At 35.6% G+C, this 20,692-nt stretch overlaps 2 protein-coding genes across 3 annotated transcripts in view; one reads left to right on the forward strand and one right to left on the reverse strand.

The window, feature by feature from the left end:
• The window catches only part of LOC129803457 (uncharacterized), a 29,576-nt gene that overhangs the window by 1,053 nt on the left and 7,831 nt on the right, over positions 1-20,692 (reverse strand). Inside the window, exon 4 of one of the 2 annotated variants that reach the window (XM_055850040.1) lies at positions 2,056-2,172. The exons of the other annotated variant lie outside the window; for it this stretch is intronic. The gene's annotated coding sequence lies outside the window, so the exon portion shown is untranslated. Of the gene's footprint in view, positions 1-2,055; positions 2,173-20,692 lie in introns of those variants that run through there. 2 annotated transcript variants of the gene reach the window in all.
• On the forward strand, positions 1,576-20,427 carry LOC129803437 (integrin alpha-PS3-like). The gene is made up of 7 exons (XM_055850009.1): positions 1,576-1,935; positions 5,470-6,037; positions 6,100-6,607; positions 15,788-17,359; positions 19,521-19,891; positions 19,968-20,021; positions 20,090-20,427. The coding sequence occupies exons 1-7, from the start codon at positions 1,760-1,762 to the stop codon at positions 20,129-20,131; spliced, it is 3,291 nt and encodes a 1,096-aa protein (XP_055705984.1). The 5' UTR covers positions 1,576-1,759; the 3' UTR covers positions 20,132-20,427.

A 20,692-nucleotide genomic window follows, 5' to 3' on the forward strand; every position in this document is an offset into this window, starting at 1 on the left:
AAATATTTGTTAAAATTTAAAAAAAAATTTTCAATATCCTAGAACAGTATCTTTAATGGTGTGTGCCTCGGATAACTATAAAATTGTAACTAGCTTTCCCTTGACTAGCGATTTTGACCAGTTTTATAAATCAGCAATTTGTATAGGTCTCTTTAACCCTTTAACGACGAGACAGTTTTTGCTGACCGAAAATCAACAATCAAAGTGAAACCGATAAACAAAACTTGTGAAACGTCTTACATTCAACCTTCGAAAAGCCAACAGTGTCTGATTCAGTGTATTTCTTGCCTCTACGAACGATAGGGACAAAAATAGCTAAAAATTTTAAGCATTTTAAGTTATATTTCTGACGATACCAATGACAGATAATTTTCACTCTAATGAAAAATATTATGTTTGAGTATTGTAGGTTATTGTTCCAAAACGGTTTTGCTCGTTTTGCTTAAAAACCTTGGAAGTATAAAAAATAATTAAATACAATTTTCAATATGAGAATTTAAAAATTTGTCATTTTTTTGCTTAAAAATTTACTAGGGTAAGTGTGCCAAATTTCGACATAGTTGCATGCAAGCGTCAAAGTCTCAAGTTTGAAATGTAATATTTTAAATACAAATTGATTTTTTTATTCTTTCTTTTGTAAGAGTGTTGCTTGGAACCTTGTAAAGAGTTTACTGTCTTTATTTACTCTAAAATCATTCTGAATACATTTTAAAGTGAATAAAAATATACACCTAGCTTTGGTGCCCTATTTCGGCCACCTTCATTCTCATAGTTCCTTGCCCTTCGGGAATTATTCCAATATCTTTTTCACGTCATCTCGTTTGTCGAAGCTACATTTTTTGTTATTCTTTTGCATTGTATAATCTCTAGAGTACGTAAAATCTAAAAGTTCATGGAAATTCGAGGAACAAAAAAGGTGGCCGAAATTGCAAGCTGGCCGGAATTTGGCACACTTACCCTATATAGCAAATAGCTGTAGACTTGCAAAAAATATCCTAGATTATTTCAACCTTCTACTTTGCAATTACGTACAAACATAAGAAAAAAATAACTTTGTGTAGTAAGAATGTTTTTTTCTTTATGGGACACCGGTGTCCCAATCGTCCTTAAAGGGTCAAAAGTGATTTTTTAAAACAAATCTAGCAAATTACTGATAATTACCCGATTTGTTAATTTAATAACAAAATCGAGCAGATATATATTATAGTTTTATCACTGGTAAGTGACCTACGCCATGTTTGTCAGCGCTATGTTTCTCTACACACTAGAGAAACTTATCTCCATATTGAAGCCAATTCCGTAATTTATGTAGGAATTCTTCAATATGGACATAAATTTCTCTAGTGTGTAGAAACCATAAAGGCAAGAATTGTATTTCTTTTCTAATTTTACATTACTTTGGAAACTCTCCTAATTTTAAAGTAATTCTTTCCTAATAATAACTGATTTCGTCTAAAATACCCAAGTTTTCCTCTAAAATTATTACAGTGTATTTTATCGAAAAAAAAGATAGATTATCACAGAAAAAGCGTCATACTTGTCGCGTCAGCCACTTAATATTATTCGAGCCCGCAAGTCTTCAGTCTTTCGCGGGTGTTCAATGTGAGAAGATGGATCCAAAACCAGTCGTTTAAGTCGCAGTTTGACAAAAAAAGCTTAAATTATTTCAATATATAGAGACACGGTGTCTAAATCACGGGAAAGTGTGTGTGTGATTCATACTTTTAGTCATTCTTTTGGAGGTGCTTAATCATCAAAAATGCCTTTCTGGCGCACACTTTTGATGCTCTTGGGCACTATGGCACCATCAATAGCCTACAATTTGTCTCCTACACCCAATCATATCCTCGAGGAACCACCGCTAGTGACAAACTTTCCTTCAAGAAAAAATCAAAGCTCATATTTTGGATACAGCATCAATTTGAGATCCAACAGGTGAGTAAAAAACTGTCGCTTGAATGATTTCTTCCAATGTGACTCCACCCGTCTTTTTCGCTCTTATCACAAATGTCACGATATAAGCAGGGAAAAAGAATCTTATCAAACCTACCCAGGGTAAGGCTGATATCGTTGTATCAAACAGAAAGTCTATACAGAGTCTTTTCAAGTGCATTAACTTAGTAGCTAAAAGACTAACGATGGAATTCATGCGAAAGACTATGATTCAATTGCCTGGCGGGAAGTTCCGATGAGATGATTTTTTAGTTTTGCAATGAAAAAAAAAACAGTAAAAAAAATAACGTTGGGATATAGTCACGTAAAATGTAAATAATTCTGATAATATTGCAAATTCTGATAAGCTGACCAAAACTTTACTGGGGAATATGAAGTTATATTGGTTAAAAATCTTTTCACGTCAATTTTTAAAATAATACCAACCCGAAAATAAAAAAAATCTAATAAATCGCTTTTGAAATAACTTCAAAAATTTCTGAAACAATTCCAGGATACTTATGAGAAAATGTCTAAAGATCAAAGACGATATCTCTAAATCGTTCGGCGTCAAGATCTCGTAAATCATTGACAGGATTGACAGTTATGTAATTTTAATATAAATTGTCTTGTCTACTTCCCAAAATAATAATAATAAAAACAAACTTATAAGCGGGAGCTAAGTCAGTTCTCGTCATTGAGATATTGATAGGACTTCTGCAAGTTTTAGATCATTTAAAAGAAAAAAAAAAACTGTAGGGGAAAATGTCCATGCTTCGTACGATCCCAAGCTTCCTAATGGTTAATTTTTTTTCTATGTTTCTCAATAAATTTAAGTTTAATTTAAAAACTAACAGAAAGTGCCTAATTTTAAAAATATAATGCAAAATGACATTATTCATACGCTTACGAAAAATTTACTCATTACGAAGCTTGGGATTGGGACCGTACGAATCATGGAAAATTTCCCTTACAATATATTGCAAAAAATGTAAAATTCTTGAAAAAGATCTTGTTCTGTTTCATTAATTAAGAACTCAAAGATAAATTGAAAAATTTTACAGTTTCAATTTGTGTTCAATTAATAGGGGAAGCGCTGCAAGGATCGAAACGATCGACACTTCGAAAACATTATTTGCTACTTTTTGCGAATTACCTTTGCATAATCTGTTCCAACAGATGCAACAAATTTTGCTGTCAGAATTAGTAAAAAGCAGCGCATAATTTACCAAAGTATCATCTTTATTTCAAGGGTACAATCCGATCTTTAGTGTCGATCATTACAGCATTTCCTTTACAAACTTTTGAAAGCAAAATTATATTAATGTTCCGGATTTGGTCGGGATGATTTTGGAGTTATTCGAGAACAATTACCAAGGGCAATAGTTTAAACTCAACCAAATAAACATATATTAAGGTAGTAGAGGATCTCGTGTAGCTTAAAAAGTGCATAGAGACGTGAATCGAGGAGATATAGGGGAAAGCGCGCTATCTTTGGACGACTTAAGCTTCGGACAACTCAATTTTCCTGTCCGTCCCGTCCGTTTTAACTGAGATTCTTTACAATCTCAGCTTTTGTGGTCACAGGTGAAATCCGACCTCGTTAGATCGGGCCCAAATTTTGGATATACACATTTTGACACTCATAGATCACAAAAATCCTGTGTGCTAAAAATCGATTTCCGTGGCCGACCGTCCCGTCCGTCCCGTCCGGAGTACAAACGCTTCTGGTGAGAGAACGGAGAGAGATATCGACAAGCGGTTTTCGACAAAGGTTAAATGTCGATAGGTGGCTAGATGTTAGTGATGTCAGACTTACCCCCTGCCGCCATTTTGAAACGCCTCAAAATTTTGTTTTTTTCAATAACTCAGACCCTATGGCATCGATCGATCTCAAATTTTAGTATGTTATAGCTGGGCCTAAGAGTTCTATTTGTCACAATTCGAAAAATTTTGGTGTTTTGGGAAGCTCTCGTGGAGCACTAAAACCCTTTCGACACCCCAACTTCATCCGATTTAATAGAAGGTCCGATTAATCGAAAAATCAATTTTCGAAAATTCAATTTCGAAGATTTCGAAAACTAAACGATCCTTTTTCTTTAAATTGTAATATGTTGTAGCTAAAGTCGAGACCTTTCCAATGGTTGGTCACACTCCTCCCTAGATTTTCCTTGACCTGAGTTATAATCAAAAATGCCTTGACCGGACTGCATTTTTGGTGTTTCGGAAGTGAGTTCGGTGAATTTTTAGTATATATTGGCTCCGTTCAGTAATAACCTTTCAAAGAGACAAAGCCACTCCAAAGCCAAGCCAAACCCATTCGAAAATCTACTGGAAGCCTAAAGTGCAAGTTCACGTATTCGTCGCTTTAGCGCTGATTGTTCAGCCATGTCAAATTTCGATATTCTTGACACTTCAATCGTCAAAAATGTCAACAACAGTGTGCAAATGTTTGCTGCAAAAAGTGAATTTTTGTGTAGTTTTCTGGAATTTCAGGATGGCGGAACGTTTGAATTGCAATTTTATTTAGATAAATGTCCTTTTCATGAACTTGCTCACTTTTGTGTAACTCGTAGGTTTAAACGTTTGAACTTCCAACGGGCTTTTAGGTAAGTTCTCTCTGATTTACCTTCGAATCGGTAAAGAAAAAACCTCAACCGGAGAGAGCTCTCAAATCGGGAAGATTATTTACTGAACGAAAGGATTGTATCTAAGATCGAGATCTTTCTAACTATGAGTTCCATCCTATGACCCTTACTATATCCAAATGAACCGGACTTTATTTTAAAGTTTATTAACAGATTTCAATGAACTTTTTTTTCATTTGTTGGTCTTCCGGTCTCAGACTATTTAAAATAGAAATAGCCCAGATAAGCTTATGGTAACTGAGATTCTTTACAGGCGACCTCGAAATGCGTGCAACACACGGGGTGCTTTCGACTCGAAATGCTTGAAAATTCGAGTATGCGTTGAATTTTGGGGGTAAAGAATCGCGTCGAGTCTATTTTATCCGTTTCAACCGACAAGAACAGATTACTCGACGCGATTCTTTACCATCTGTATAGAAGAATCTCAGCTACCATAAGTTTATCTTGGCTTATCACTGGTTTTTTATGTTGTTAATAGATTTCACGCATACCTTTTCTCTGGAAATATCGAGCATTGGCCTAGCTATTAAAATATAATATTATGATGAACCAAATAGTTCAAAGAATTATCAAAAAGGACTGTTTGTATTCACCGCCGTCTCAGCGTGGACAACCAACCTCCGCAGGGAAAGGGATCAAATAACATCTATTGGTACTTTAAGAACTTGAGGAAGAGGTAGATTAATGAACAAACGTCATATTACTTGTATTTTATTAGATACAATAATTCAATTTTAATATTTTGACGAAATTGCCGAAATTGCCAGTAGATGTGCCCTGCTGAACAGATATATGACCTACTCTCAAAATTTTTAAACACAAAAGTTATAAGTTCAAAAGTTATGAAACAGACCATAAATTGATCTTCTTGATCATCTGATCTTTCTAGCATCATCGTTGGAGCGCCACGTGCTGCACCAAGGCTTGAAAGTCAACGCAATATCCTTGAACCTGGAGCAATCTATAAATGCGATATTCAAAACTCAACCTGCCATCTCTACACCTTTGATAAACGAGCTAATGTTCAAGTAGAGGGAAACCCAATTCAGTCAGAATTTAAGGATGAGCAGTGGCTGGGCGCCTCAATGGACGGATCTGGTCGGGATGACAGCAAATTCGTAGTTTGTGCATCGCGAAACTTCATCAACTACACCGGTGTAGAATACTTTTTACATGGTTCATGCCACTGGGTTGAAAATACAACTGACGCCCAACCTCAAGGAGCCCGGCAGATTGCACCATTAAGAAATTTAAATCGTCAAGTGATTAAAGCTGATAACGTCTTTTTGTACATGATGGCTCAAATGGGACTAAGTGTTCATGTAACGGAAGATGGCGAAGAAATCCTAATTGGGGCTGTTGGTATATACAACTGGATGGGTACCGTAGTCCGGTATCGACGAATATCTATCGATATAGGTTTATCCAGACGAGAAACCAGTAACCTTAATCACCAGGTTTGAAGCCTTAATATATCCCCCCCAACCAAAATAAAATCAACTAAACTTGTTTTTTTTAGCCAAGATCAGGTCAACTAAATGCCGGCTTCAGCTACGCTTCAGACATCCCAAATCCAGAAACATGGAACCAACAGAATTTCTCATATTTTGGCTATGCAGTCAGTTCGGGCTTCTTTCATGGTTCTGGAACTGGCAAACTTTTATACATCGCCAGTGCTCCACGAATTGACGAGGTTTACCTATTTGACATAATAGATCAACCCGGTACAATAGACACTAAGACAATTCAAAAATTCTGGACATTCAAAGCACCTCAATTTGGCGAATATTTCGGTTCAACACTTCTCGTTGAGGACTTCAATGGTGACGGTCTTCCAGATTTGGCTATTGGAGCACCCTACCATCGTAAGAGCGAACATGATAATGGAGCTGTCTATACCTACACAAATCTGGGAAAGCTGCAGTTCACAGATGAACCTACCAAAATTACAACAGATTACGAACTAAATGGGAAATTTGGACTGACTTTAGGCAAAATTGGTGACATCAATCTGGATGGATACAATGGTGAGTGAGAAACTTGAAATGGGAAAATATTTTATTCTCATGACTAATAACCCGCAAAGTAAATGCAATGCACTTGAGTAAATTCATGTGCTTATATCGTATTTTTTTTCTCACCAACAAAAAGAAAACAAAGATGACATTTTTTTCGTAACACACAACTATCAACACCATATTATCATTTTGCACTTGAAAAATAAAAGAGGAGATATTTTCTGTCATGTTTCCTTTTCTTTAAGAAAAAAGTACATTTGAAAAAAAAAACCGTTTGTAACGCATTGTCTAGTGATTCATAAATTTTAAGCGGAAGTGCTTCTTGGAAAGTTCATTCGCTGAAATCAATTGCTTGCCTCATGTTATTAAATATTTGTTGTTACTCAATAAAAATTAAAACTTTAATCTCAATTTTATCAGAGATTATGTGACGAAATTCGCAAGCAGACAGATTAAACAAATTTAGATTGAAAGTTAACCCTTCCCCTGTATTCTTAACTCATTTGGCAAAATTTAGAGAACTTTGCAATTCGATATCTTCCAAGATAATCCAAGTCATTAAATTCTAACAAAACTTAGCCTTAACAAAACTTAACTTTTGAGCTCTAGTTCGGTAACAAAACTTCGGCCAAGTAAACATAAAATGTCAAACAAAGATACACCAATTACTTGCACTTTACCAATTGGGATCAGTGCTTTCCGATTGGAAATTAAGACCTTTATAAAAAATCCATATTTAGGCAAATTCTTTAGAAAAATGTTCCCTCCAAAATTGTAAAACTTTGAATTTCAAAAATTCGAAGTCGAAACTATTTTTCGGTCATAGGTATGGATGAAATTTTCATCTAGGCTACCCCGAAAACATATCCGAAAATAATATAAATAGTATGAGTCATTTTTGAATTAAACCAAAAAAGCGTGGTTTTGGAGGAGATGGGACAGGGGTCCTTGGATCGACTTATGAGGTGGAGGTCTCGCAAAGATCTGAATCTCTTACCGTTTGGCCTCTAGATGGGTAACAAGTTTACCGACAGAAAAAAAATTTAAAAAAAGACAAGGTATTTACTGGTACTTTATCGATTTACTACCGTATGAGGCCGATTTCAAAACCTTTCCAAAAAACCAAATTCTTCCAAATCGGTTGAAAAATAAACCGTCCAGAGTGATTAAATTTTGACCTTCGAAAATTCAAGATGGTTATTTTTAGGTCTAGATATCGTCGGTTGCCTCAGCAACTGTGCTAACTGCATTTTCTTTGTGTCAGCAATCGTTGTAAGCAACGCATCGCTGCGCGGCGTTTGCAATGAATGCAGACACAAAGCAGATGCAGTTAGCGCAGTTGCTGAGGCAACCGACGATATGTATGGACGAAATGTTTAACTGGCCTACCTTCAAAACATATTTAAAAAAAAAAAGAAATCGTATCTAACGTTTTCGAAATAAATCAAAAGAACATGGTTTTGGAAGGGAATAAGAAGGGTGAGAAAAAACGTCTAAAAGTAGGATGTGTTTATATTGGAGGTCATCGAAGATCGAAAGTTAATATATCTTACCGTTTAAGCTCCAAGTCAGTGTGTTGCGGTTACATTTTCATTTTAAATAAATTTCCTAATTGATCTTGAAAGAGAGATATATGGGCAACGGGTTAAGCGGGATATTATTGCCGATAGAGGGAAAAGTAGGGAGGCCAGCCGGTGACTAGAGAGATTTTAGCCAGTTTCTGGATAAGCTTAGTGGAGTGTAACGCGGAAATTTTCCTGTGTATAATTTGTGTGCAAAATTATGATGAAAAAATAAATAAAATGCGTCCCAAACATCCCCTTTTGTGTCTCACACTACCCCAAATCGGGGAGGTTTGGGACAAAAGTGTCAAGTTAAATGTTTTATCTTCTCCAAGAAAATTCTGTTGTTTTTGGTTGTTTTCCAAGTTCTATCGCATACTTTTTATATAGTCAATACCCATAAGAATCCTATAGACCGCATAAAATTGAAATACACTATCGTGATTTTTTGGAATACTGCCTCAAAGTCAAAACATGAAAAAGTGTCCCAAACCTCCTCGGTCTCCCCTATATTGTTCTCTCTTTAAGTTCGAGCAGTAAAAATACACTAAATTTTAGTCATAGTTTCAAGAAATAGTCAGAAAACCATTTTTTTCTGACTATTTAGAGGACAATATTATTATAAAAAATGCACGTAGATAAATGTAAAGTGCTCCGGATGAATGTATCTAGGATTTGAGGTCTTCGAAAGACCCTTTAACAAGTTTATGATGTTTTATTACAGACACCTAATAACTGTTGAACCGGGTAATTTTTTTTTGCAATAAGGCTCGTAAAGTACATTTTCGTTCTAGATAGGGGAATGTAGGCAACCTGCGCACATTTTTTCGTGCTTCATATTCAGGACTTTTTTCTGCATAAACTGTAAAATAGGCAGTGAATTGCACTACACCAAAAAGTTCTCTGATCTTTTAGGTTTCTATGCATGTCTAGTTCACTATCACAGATTTGTTGGTTTTTCCTGGACTGGACAGGAAAAGGAAAAAAAATATGACGATTTGTGCGATTCTTGCCCCCGGGGCAGCGTTCAAACGATGGGGTTTGGGTTCGTCATTGCTTTTTTTCTCGAAATAAACTTTATCTACAATTAAAAATTATTTTCCGATTGTTATACTGTACCCCCGTGAACTCGCGGAAACTATCACTGCACTAAAAGAAGATCTTTAAAACACATTTTTTCACATTTTCTGGAGCACTGTTTTTTCTTCCAAATGAATATCGAAAAATCGACTATGAACATATTCACACGGTTCACACTGTCAATAACCGTCGTCTCATGGAGATGGGAAGGACACTATACGCCTGTCGAAGAGGAAATGGCCACGAATGCCCCACTATGGCTTATAAGGCTTTAGTGAGATTATGATTTTCAAGCTGGAGTTGTCTGATGGATGTGCGAACGCTCACACATTCAGTGTTTGAAACCACACACAGTGCAGTACTTGCTAATTTTCCGCTACCGTGAAAATAATTTCCCTCCTATGCATACGTAAATATCATCTCAAGTATACTCTTCATCCACTGTGTAAGTGATTTTTTTTAGAAATGAGTTTAACTATGAGAAATCAAATGAAATGTGCGCCATCAAAATTACCCATTTTGGGCCAATTTTCTATTTATGATCCTAGCTAGAGATGGTAAAATTTCAGAAATTTCACAGCAGTCGCCATGTACTTTAGGCTGAAATTCATGAAATTTCTTGAAATTTACGAACTCTAATACTAGCACCTAGGAAAGAAGGACTTGGCTGCCTATTTTTAAAATAAAGATAAGGTTCATAAATACTTAACTTATGGTTAAGAAATGCGAAACCAACTCTTTGGAAATAAAGAGAAAATTCGCATCGTTCGAAAGCTCACACGTGCGAAGCCTGCCTACATTCCCCTAGAGGAACACAATCTTTAGAAAAGTTATAGAGCGTTAAATTTGTTAAAAGAATATGCCGATCAGAAATCTTTCAGGTCTAAATATAGATTAGGAGAAGTATATCAAATTTCAGCATATTTGCATGTAATAACCAACATTTTAAGTTTAATACAAATTGAGATTTTTTGTTACTTCTTTTTTAGGAGTCTGATTTAGAATCTTAGTTTATCCTGTTTGTTTTTTTTTCCTAAAATTATTCTTAACATTTTAAAACGAGAGAACGAAAAGAACTAAAAATTTATGGACTATTAAGAAACAAAGGAAGTGGCCGAAATTACAAGCTGGTCGAAATTCTGTACAGTTTCCCTATCAGTTAACATTTATCGTTCCTAGCCATAATAGCAAGAAATTCGAAAATTTTCAAGAGTAGCAGTATTTAAGAAGCCCTTTAATTTACACTTACGGAAATAAAAATCTAATTAATTAGAACTTTATCATGTGAGAAGTGCAGGTTTACTCAAAAGGTTAACTTTTGGGAAACTGTGCCAAATTTCGGACAGGTTTCCAGTGAATAAATGTATAGAAAATGCTTTATCTACAATATTGCAATATTCTTTCTTTGGCGTTGTACGATCTCTAGAAAATGAAAAAAAAATGGAATTTTGAGAAACATAACAACTGTCCGATATTACAAGTTGTCCGAAATTAGGTACAGCTCTCCTATTCATTTTTATAAGCATAGCCAGCATAGCCATTTAAAACTTGGAATGAATGTTTCAGTTTTCAAATCCTTTAATGCTTAAACTAATAGTAAACATGGTCTAAATAAACACAAAGAAAAATGAAAAAAAGACAATTTCCATAAAATATATAAATTATATTTACCAAAATTCCATCAAACCTTATCTATCCACTCAACCTACCTAATCCAATAAATATATTTTACATATTTTAGTAAAAATAATTCGATGCTGGATGGTTTTTAGACTATATTTCTATACCCAAGTTTATTAATCGCAAAATACTCAGCATCAAATTTCTCCAGATTTTTCCTGTATTGTTCTTCAGTTATTTGTGGCTCTTTTAAAGTGCCCCCAAAACTCTCGATGAGGCATTCTTTTGGCACATATTCATGAAGTTCTTCGATATTTTCTCCGTGAAAATGTATAATATCGATGTATTTTTGCGGCATGAAAGGTTTTACGATCTTATACAGGGCAGTTACATAAGAGTTCTGATTTATGAAGTGAAATCTCTTAGAATCGATCGGTACAATATTCTGGAAAAATAATTGTTCACAATTTAAGATTTTTGATTAATAAAAGCTTCCAATGAGCTCAAATTCTTTATAAGTTAATACCATCGTTATGCGCAGGAGAAGTCTCAACAATTTTAAAGAGATGTGTTTAAAATGTTGATAAGAAAATCCTTTACAATCTATTACTCCAATGTATCCATTAACTTGAGTTTCTGGTTCCATCATAAGTACTTCACCAAATACCCAAAAAGCCGCAATTAAATCAATCGGTGAGGCAATATTGAAATCAAGGAATTCTGAAAGTATTTTTTTTTGGTATTGCAAGGATAGAACAATTATTAAAAAAAAAAAAACCTGCACGTCCCATAATAACGGTTTGTCCATGTTGATCTTTCACTGGGGAAATTAAAATAGTGTTCTTTGCAAAAATGTTTCCTAATTCCGATGGAACAATTCCTTGGAATATTTCTGGAAATTCTACTTTGAACTTAAAATAATCCTTCATAAGTTTAAACGCCTCGTCCACGTCAAAACTTCTAGCTCTCAAAAATTTAATCATCAATGGAAGATTGTCATGTGGAACATTGATATCAACTTCTCCTGAAAAAATCCACATTTAAAACCAATTCAATCGCAAAAAATAGATAAAATGGAATAAACCCCTAATTAATTCACTCATCCTCTTAACAGCTTTCTCTTTGATTTCGTCAGTTTCATTGAGAATTTCCTCCGCTTTCTTTCTACTCCTCTCACTTAAATATCTCACATCAATTTTTATACAAAATCCATCACTCCCAAAAGTTGGAAATTCCTCTAATCCTGTGAGGAAGACAGAATTTCGTCTTTGAACCTGCATGACTTTCATGAACTAGAGACCACTACTGAATGACTAAATACATTTGATGTTCTTAAATATAACGCAAATAACTTATACACAATATAAATAGATGGGTGATCAAGTGCAAAACACTTTGGAGTATGCTCACGCCCGCGTTAAAATTCGTGATTAACTTTTTCGAGGATCCAAAGTCCTCCAAACAAACACAAATTTATTTCAATCACTCAAGAAATGTATACTGAACAGCTATTTAAACTTTGACTTTGGAAACCTGTTAGAAAGAATGTTTCAAGGTCATTCGTCCACTTTCAGAGCTTCGACCATGCGTTAGTTAAACATGGTTTTGAAACGGGCGAAGAGATGTGAAGGCTATGTTTATGATCCATTGAGTCGACTTATAAAAGATCTCTCGATTACCCCAAGTCTCTATCTCTAACCGTTTGGGTTTCAACTCAAATAATATTTAAACCAGGGAGGTGACATTAGCTCTAAAAAATGCGACCAGTTTAAGTGTAAATTTTTTCCTGATTTTGTACACATTTTACAAGATATCTCGAAAACTACGTAGGTTGCCAATTTGGGGTTTTCGGTTGCCTATTCTATATTAAATTGGTTTTTATTTTGTATTTGTATTATTTTCCAATTCATTCTACAATGACAGTCAATGTGCCAATGAACTCAAAAGTTTTTTCGGCACGCTAGAAACATATGGGAAACATAGGAAATGTCATGCCCCTGGTTTAAACGAATCGACCGACAAACATCGTGAACTTGTGTTTTTCTTAAAATGTCATATTCACAAAATCATTTCAAATAATGACTTGAAGAAATTTTGATGAATTCGTTACTTCTCTTCTTTTCTTTAGAATTCGAGCAATAATATTATTCAAATTAGAGAATGATAAGGTAAAAGAGTAGAATATTAAATTTTAAAATTGAAAAAAATTAATGCAAATCAAATCATATTATTTACCAATACAAAAAAAAAATCTAAAGTCGGCAATGAATCTGACGATCTATTGATTGCTACAAAAAATCTATTTGTTTTGTTTTAAATCTATATGGAGCGTATTCGATACATTTGATAAATTATAAGGTGGAATCACCACTTCTCGCCAGTGCCCCACTTTTCGCCACTTGTATTGAAATCGCAATTTTTTCATTATTTATGAAATAAATAACCGGTAAAATTATTTGTATCTACTGCTGTTACTTATAGAGTCGAAAAACACTAATTTTTTGTTTCGAATTTAAATGTTTAAGCATTTTTTAGAGGAATAATTTAAGCAAGAGCATCGAATCCAATATTTCTTACCAAATATAGTAAGTGTCATTATACTTTTATCTAACAAAATTTCCGATTTTGAATAATTTGTCTATTGAACATTTAATTACACTCGACTAATACATTAAATTTGTATTTAGTTTAATGTTTCATTTTATATTATTTTTATGTGAAAATGAGCCATGGCGGAAAGTGGTAATATTCTAAAATTGATTCACCACCTGTCGCCATTGCTTTTCAATAGGCGACGCTAACTTCACTTTATAGATTCTCAGTTGTCAAATCTTCTTTTTTTTATTTTTTGCAATAGTCTAATAATTTTATTTCTTAATAAAAGCAAAGAAAAATCATTTGATGTGAGTAATAATAAGGTGACCATTAGGGTGTTTCAACGAGGAAAAAAAATTTTTGGCACTATTCTCAGGGTGCTGCATTTGATGAGACAAGAAAGTTTTTCTTCGACGACCATATGATCAAACGCTGTTTAGAGGTGGCTGAATGACCCTGTAGAACAATTTTCTGATTTTACACTACAGAGAGGGTCGTTCAGCCACCTCTAAATGGCGTCTGATAATATGGTAGTCGAAGAAAAACTTTCTAGTCTCATCAAATACAGCACCGTGAGAATAGTGCCAAATTTTTTTTCCTCGTTGAAACACCCTAGTGACCATGAAGAAAAAGAAATGCTGAATGTATTCTTTGCATAATATAGCAAAAATAATCGAGTTTGTACCTTTCCAAGTGGGTGGCGAGAAGTGGTTACAGAACTGGCGAAAAGTGGTAAAAAGTGGCGACGAAGTGGTTATTTTTGCATTGTTAATAAAAATAAGTTTTTTTGGTACTCCCGCGTTAAATTGTTGGACTTTTGCTTTAACGAATCTAGAGGCAATATATCTAAGTAACTTTATGTCGAATTTGAGTTATCTGATTATAAGGGATCAAAAGTTATAATACAGTTAATTTCACTTTTTCCTAAACATGGCGATAAGTGTAGTTATTCTACCCTAGTTCATTCATTTTCCACTAGGGGAAGGTGGGAATGCTGACACAAAAAAAGGTAGATGCGACAGAGGTAGACGCAACCGACGGACGATATGTAGATGAAAATATATTTTGTTATTGTTTTCTTTCTTCGCGGAAGGTCATGCAAAATTGTTGTTCAAAATGGCGGATGGAAAATTCGACATCCCTTCGAATTTGATAAAAATTGCCCTTTTTCCTCTTTCCTGATTTGAATTCTAGTTGCCAATTTGTTTTCTTGGATAGTTACTCTATCTAAAGCAATAGATTTTGTAATAAATTAATACACAGAAATTAAATTCAGTGACCGTTAAGACGTGTGTTTGACAGGGGCTCCCCGCGCCCCCATAATAGATAAAAATTCTGTTTTTTCAAAAAAAAATCATCTATTAATCTGTATGAATCTAATTCCAAAATATGAACATTCTATCTCAAGTATTTCTGGTACATTGACTGAATGGGTTAAGGGAGGAGAATTAGAAGGCCAAAACTAAGATATTTTTAAAAGCAATATCACATCATTTACCATTTACCCGTTTACAATCGATATAAACTCGTTTATAAATCGCTCTAAAAATCGCTCAATATAGTTTAGAAATAATACAATTCATTTTCGGACAAAAATTCGATCGGATTGGAATCGAATCGGACTTGTCAGAAATTCCAAGACTTTTCAAACGACCTTGAATAAGTTTAAAAAAACGCTCGCTAGAACCATTTTCAACTTTGACCTTGAAAATCCCTTATTAGGAATGATTCAACGGTGTTTTCGTAAATACATGGCGGAAAGTTCGCCTGGATCATTTCTAAAACGTATCCAAAAATGAAAAAAAAATCGTATAACTCGTTTAAGGTTTAACGCGTATAAGGGGGAGAACCCGATAGTCCCAATTCTCTATCTCTAATCGTTTAGCCTATAGAGTTGTTAACATACAGACGGACGGACAGACGGACAAACAGCGTGACATCATTTATCAGAAAATGAAATTCGTCAAAATCGTAAAAATTATAAGTGGAAAAAATGCACTTCCAAATTCTCTGAATTCCCTCGAGTACTCGCAAACATTCACGACGTTCCTCGGTTTTGGCTACTCTATTTTCGAAAATATATCGAATTGACTTTTGAAATTTTTATGGCATATTCTTAGATAGTTTACCATTCGATTTAAGCAATAAAAAAATCGATTTTTCATCTTGTAATTCAGAAACTTAAAATAGTTTGATAGCTTAGAAAAAAGCAGAAAAGGCGACCTGGAGACGAAGTAGATTCGATCCTCGAAATATATATATCCTAGATCACTTTTGAGTAGTTCTAAAGATTTGATTATAAGTTCAAATATCATTCTTTTCCTCATTGTAGATTTGGCCGTTGGAGCTCCCTATGAAGGCGACGGAGCAGTCTACATATTTTTGGGTAGTCGTGAAGGTTTGCAACGAAAACCAGTACAAAAACTAACATCTCCAGGTGGAAATCACCTCTTTGGCTACAGTATCTCCCGCGGAGTCGACATAGATGCAAATGGTTATCCAGATATTGCAGTTGGAGCCCCAGAAAATGAAACAGTATTCATCTATCGTACGTATCCAGTGGTCAAAGTGATAGGCTCATTAAATCCACAAAATCGCGAATTAGACATTGGAGATACAACTTTGAAATTTAACAGTTGCTGGAATCTTCAATCACCAACCACCTTCCCTTCAAATGTACGATTATCGATAAAAGTTATTGCTGATGCTCAATATGGAAGAATAACGTTTCCTGATGGTGGAAAAGTACAGGAATTTGAAGTGAATGTGAGTCCTCAAAATTACAGCCATTGCAGAGTATTTGATGTTGCAGTGGAATCTCGAACAGAAATCATCTTTAAACCCATAGATTTGGAGATGTCGTGGAAAATTCTAGACAATACACCACAAGAAGGAGAATTTTGTCAAAACTGTGTCTATCTGAATCCAAATGAAGTGTCCTATGTCAGGAGTCAGGTTGTTTTCAACACCGGCTGCAAGAATACTCCATGCAGGGCAGACCTACGCATCTCTGGAAATTTAATAGCTCCGCAACCCTACATTTTGGGATCTAAAGGACATTTCAGGGCTCAGTATGAAATAACAAATCATGGAGAGGCAGCTTATTTGCCCAAAATAACCATTGAAAAGAGTCCAAGTCTCAGCATAATGAAAATCTTGCCCAATTGTCTTGTCGACAGCGATGACATTATGACATGTGTCCTATCAACAGAACCCCTATTAAATGGTCAAAGTCATCCAATCACCTTCGGATTTGATCCATCAACACTGGAAGGATCCGAAGCTTTTATCATAGCCAATGTTTCAAGTACAGGAGAAGAAGAGAATCCTGAAGATAATACCAGTGAATTTACCATTGCTATCCAGGAAATGAGTGAAATTGAGATTGTGGGACAATCATCGCCACCATTTGTCGCCATCAGGGATCGAAATGACCAAGAAAACATAACACATGCCCTTCAATTTTACAATCATGGTCCCACAGTACTCCCTGCCGGTCAAGTCAAGGTAATCTTTGACATACCAGTTTCCCTACTACGCGGTAACCGATGGATAAACTTTATTAACTTTGGAGATATCACGGCTATTATCCACTACAAATCCCACTCCCTCAATGTTGTATGGACTCAGAATGATACATTCCTAATTCAGAATCCAACTGAATATACCACAAGCTTTCCTGCAATTGCCGATGATCTTAATGCTATTAACTACGATGCTTCAAAACTTGGATTCGATTTGAATATGGAAGGGAACCATGATAATGTCAATCAACAGGATGAGTTCAATCAACTATTTCGGAAGAAAAGGAACATTGAAACGACAACAACATTCAATCCATACACCCTAGGAATCAAGCAGGAATATTTAACCAGTACCCGAAGTCTGGATGAAGCCACTTTTGGTAAGTATTCTTAGCATAGGGGAACTGTACTAAATTTCAGACACTTGCCATATGGCCCAAAAGCATTGTAGGAATTTTGGAAGGGTAAGGAACTTTGAGAAACTTTGTGTTCGATATTAATACATAAAGCAATGTCTTCAAACTCGGAATATTTGTGCTTTTTAGATTAGAATACGGTGGGGACGATTCCTTATGGGACCGCTACACCTAGGACTTCATTTCGGTCCATTGTGCATCCCCAAATAACCCCAGTTAAGGGCAATATTTGTCTGTTTTTCGGACAAACTCTATTAAACAGAGCGGCTTTAATCTTGATAAGTCCCCATCAGACAATATCGCTTTACCCAGCAGCACTAGTCTAATATTACAGGCTGGAGCGGCTGGGGCAGTCACACACAAAGTGATTGACAGTCTCCTCAGTTTGATTGCATCCTCTGGACAATATGTTACATTGGAAATCCATCCTGTTCAGATGTTTGTTTAGACAGCGATCTGTTAAAATCGGCTCTTCAGCGACTGCATCCTATCAAGTACATGCTGTCTTTTCTAATCTAAGGTGGCCGTGAACAGTTTGGGATAGGCGACAATCCTTAGTCGCAGTTCGTTCTGCCTGATGAAGTTTTAATAAATCTTCCTGTATAATAGATTTCCTCGTTCACAAGGAAATTTCTAAAGCTGGGTTCGCGACACATGAAGGCAGTCTGTGTCCCCGTTGCCGCGAGGCAATCCGCTTCTTTATTTCCCACTATACCTCTGTGTCCACGTACCCAATTTAGGCCGACGTCACATCTTTGTAATACCGTTTCTAACATTTTTCTGCACTCAATCACGAAAGCAGACCGCAACTTATATTATGTTATAAATAGAATCGCAGCTCTACTATCTGAAGAGATTTGAACTTTCTTGCCTTCGATGCCAGATTCCACTAGACTCCGACCACCAAGCAGGATTGCGACGAACTTAGCCTGAAATGCAGTCGTGTATTGGCCGAAGGGCGCTGATCTGCTAATTTTAATACCGAGCAGTGGTAACCGGCGTTCGAGGGAGAATCTCTCAACACGAGAACCGTCATATCATCCGCGCGTTCAACCCGGTCAACACTCGTATGAAGTGTTGCTATAATTATTTGATCGGGTAGAGCCTTCCTTCAATGTGGAGGTCATTCCTCATTAGAAGTTCTAGATGTCTAACAACAGGCTTATTCAAGCTGAGCGTAACCTCAGAGCTACCGTGCCTTTTGAATTTATGAAAAGCGATAGTGATGGCAAGCTTAACATGATCTCCAGGGCAGTGGTTGGCTCCTCGGCTACTTACGGCTTCATAAGATATTACCGGTTATTATTAATCGTATCAAAATATTTTATTATATGGTAATCATTTTTACAACGTTAATTCTCGTAGTGGAAGATTCCTCTAAGTCTATTGTAGACCGCCCAGAAGCGCGTTCCCTTGGTGTGCATGCTTCTTCCATGCTCCCGGAGTTGCTGGGCAAAGACGGTGCATTGTATAACGTTACTATATTACATGTGAAAATTGTCTATATCAGACATTCAGTTGTTTGCACCGAGCGGGACTCGAACTCACAACTGTGAGAGTCGAGTCAAAGATCTCATCCGCCCAAGAGCCAATGGTCTTACCTATTGCGCCACTGAGATCCCCATATTACCGGTCTAACAGTGGCTTTGTATACTCATAACATGATTGTTTGCGAAAGACAACTAAAGAGAGAACTATAGTAGCCGATTTAACACGGCTTTCCAGATGAACCCTTCCGGTTAGTTTTTGCTCAAGTGAAATACCAAAGTACTTAACTTCCTTTTGAAGGACAAGTTCCTGCCCAAATAACTTGAGTGCTTTGACTCCTTTCAGTTTCGTTTTTTCGCGAAAATGGTTAGTGCGGTCTTGGCAGGATTAACTGAGAGACAGAGAGACCTACATCACTTTTCAACTATATATACAGTGCATTCTGCATAAGATCATACAGAATAGATAAAAATCTTCTCTATATGACCATCTATAGTCAACATTGGTGCTTACCTGCAACCTGTCTCAAATTTGGTACAGTTTCCCTAAACATGAATTTCTTGAAATTTAAGAAAAACATTTTCCAAACTTTTAAGAGAGAATGGATTTAGATTTATTACTTTCAATTTACTTCTAGGCTCGCACATCAACAAAACGATATTTTTGGACTGCAATCAAGAAGATGTGGAGTGTATTAGAGGAACTGTAACTATTCCTGGTTCAGTTACACCAAGAGACGCTCCCATTGTTGTAAAACTAACGTTTCCAGTAGATCTTCAGTCTATTAATTCAGTTCTTGATGAATATAGAGACTCTTTAGTACTAAGAGTAGCATCTCTAGTGACTAGAGATGATGATGAAGCTCAGAAGATGATAAAAATCACAGAAACACCCTCATACACCCATTTTGTCCAGGACATTCCACAAGAGTTGCAAATTTGGGTGATTATAGTGTCAGTCATAGGGGGTCTTCTACTCCTAACAATCATCACCTACATCCTATACCGGGTAAGGATTTTTCTTTGGGGAAAACTTCAATTAAATCCTACGTCTTATATTTATTTAATTATTTATTTTTTTTCAGTTGGGCTTCTTCAAACGCGAGAAGAAAGCTGAAATTGCAAGACTGGTTCGAGAGGTAAAGCCCTATAAGGCTTGAGCCTAGCACCCTAATAACATAAAAATACTTTTTTTTCTATTTTTCAGAGTCAAATTCAAGCTGCGATGGAAAGTGAAGATGAAGACTAAATAATTCCAGGATTAAAAAATCACATGACAGACTCGACAAAAGCATCCCAAATAAAACCAGGATATCCCTGAGATGTAGCAATTAAGGTGCCATTATATAATGTTAGTCAGATTGATTTTCAATCAATTCCATCGAGTGATATTTTTATAGTCACTTTTAAATCATCCCTAATAATTTTATTTAGCAAAAAAATAGTCTTAAACATTTGATAAGGAGATTATATTTTAATTAAGTCACAAAATCATTCTTTGACATTTTATACAAAGAAAATATAGATAAAAATTACAAGTTCAATTTGATATTTTCCTTGATTTCCTCCGTATGATCTTTTCCACATGGACCTTTCTCCGATGACCCCTAAGCCTGATGTAGGTGGTGAATTTTTCCGGACAAAACTTGCATCTATATTTCATTTGACCACTGCAATTGTCTTCATGACGCTTCCATGAAAGTTCTTCTGAAAATTTAACTTCGCAGAAGGAGCATTTGTAGGAAAATATTTCATCATTGCGATGCTTAGATTCATGCCTCCTCAATCCTTGGACACCTTTGAAGGGAAG

The sequence above is a fragment of the Phlebotomus papatasi genome, chromosome 2 (genome assembly GCF_024763615.1).
Source record: "Phlebotomus papatasi isolate M1 chromosome 2, Ppap_2.1, whole genome shotgun sequence".
Lineage (NCBI taxonomy): Eukaryota > Metazoa > Arthropoda > Insecta > Diptera > Psychodidae > Phlebotomus > Phlebotomus papatasi.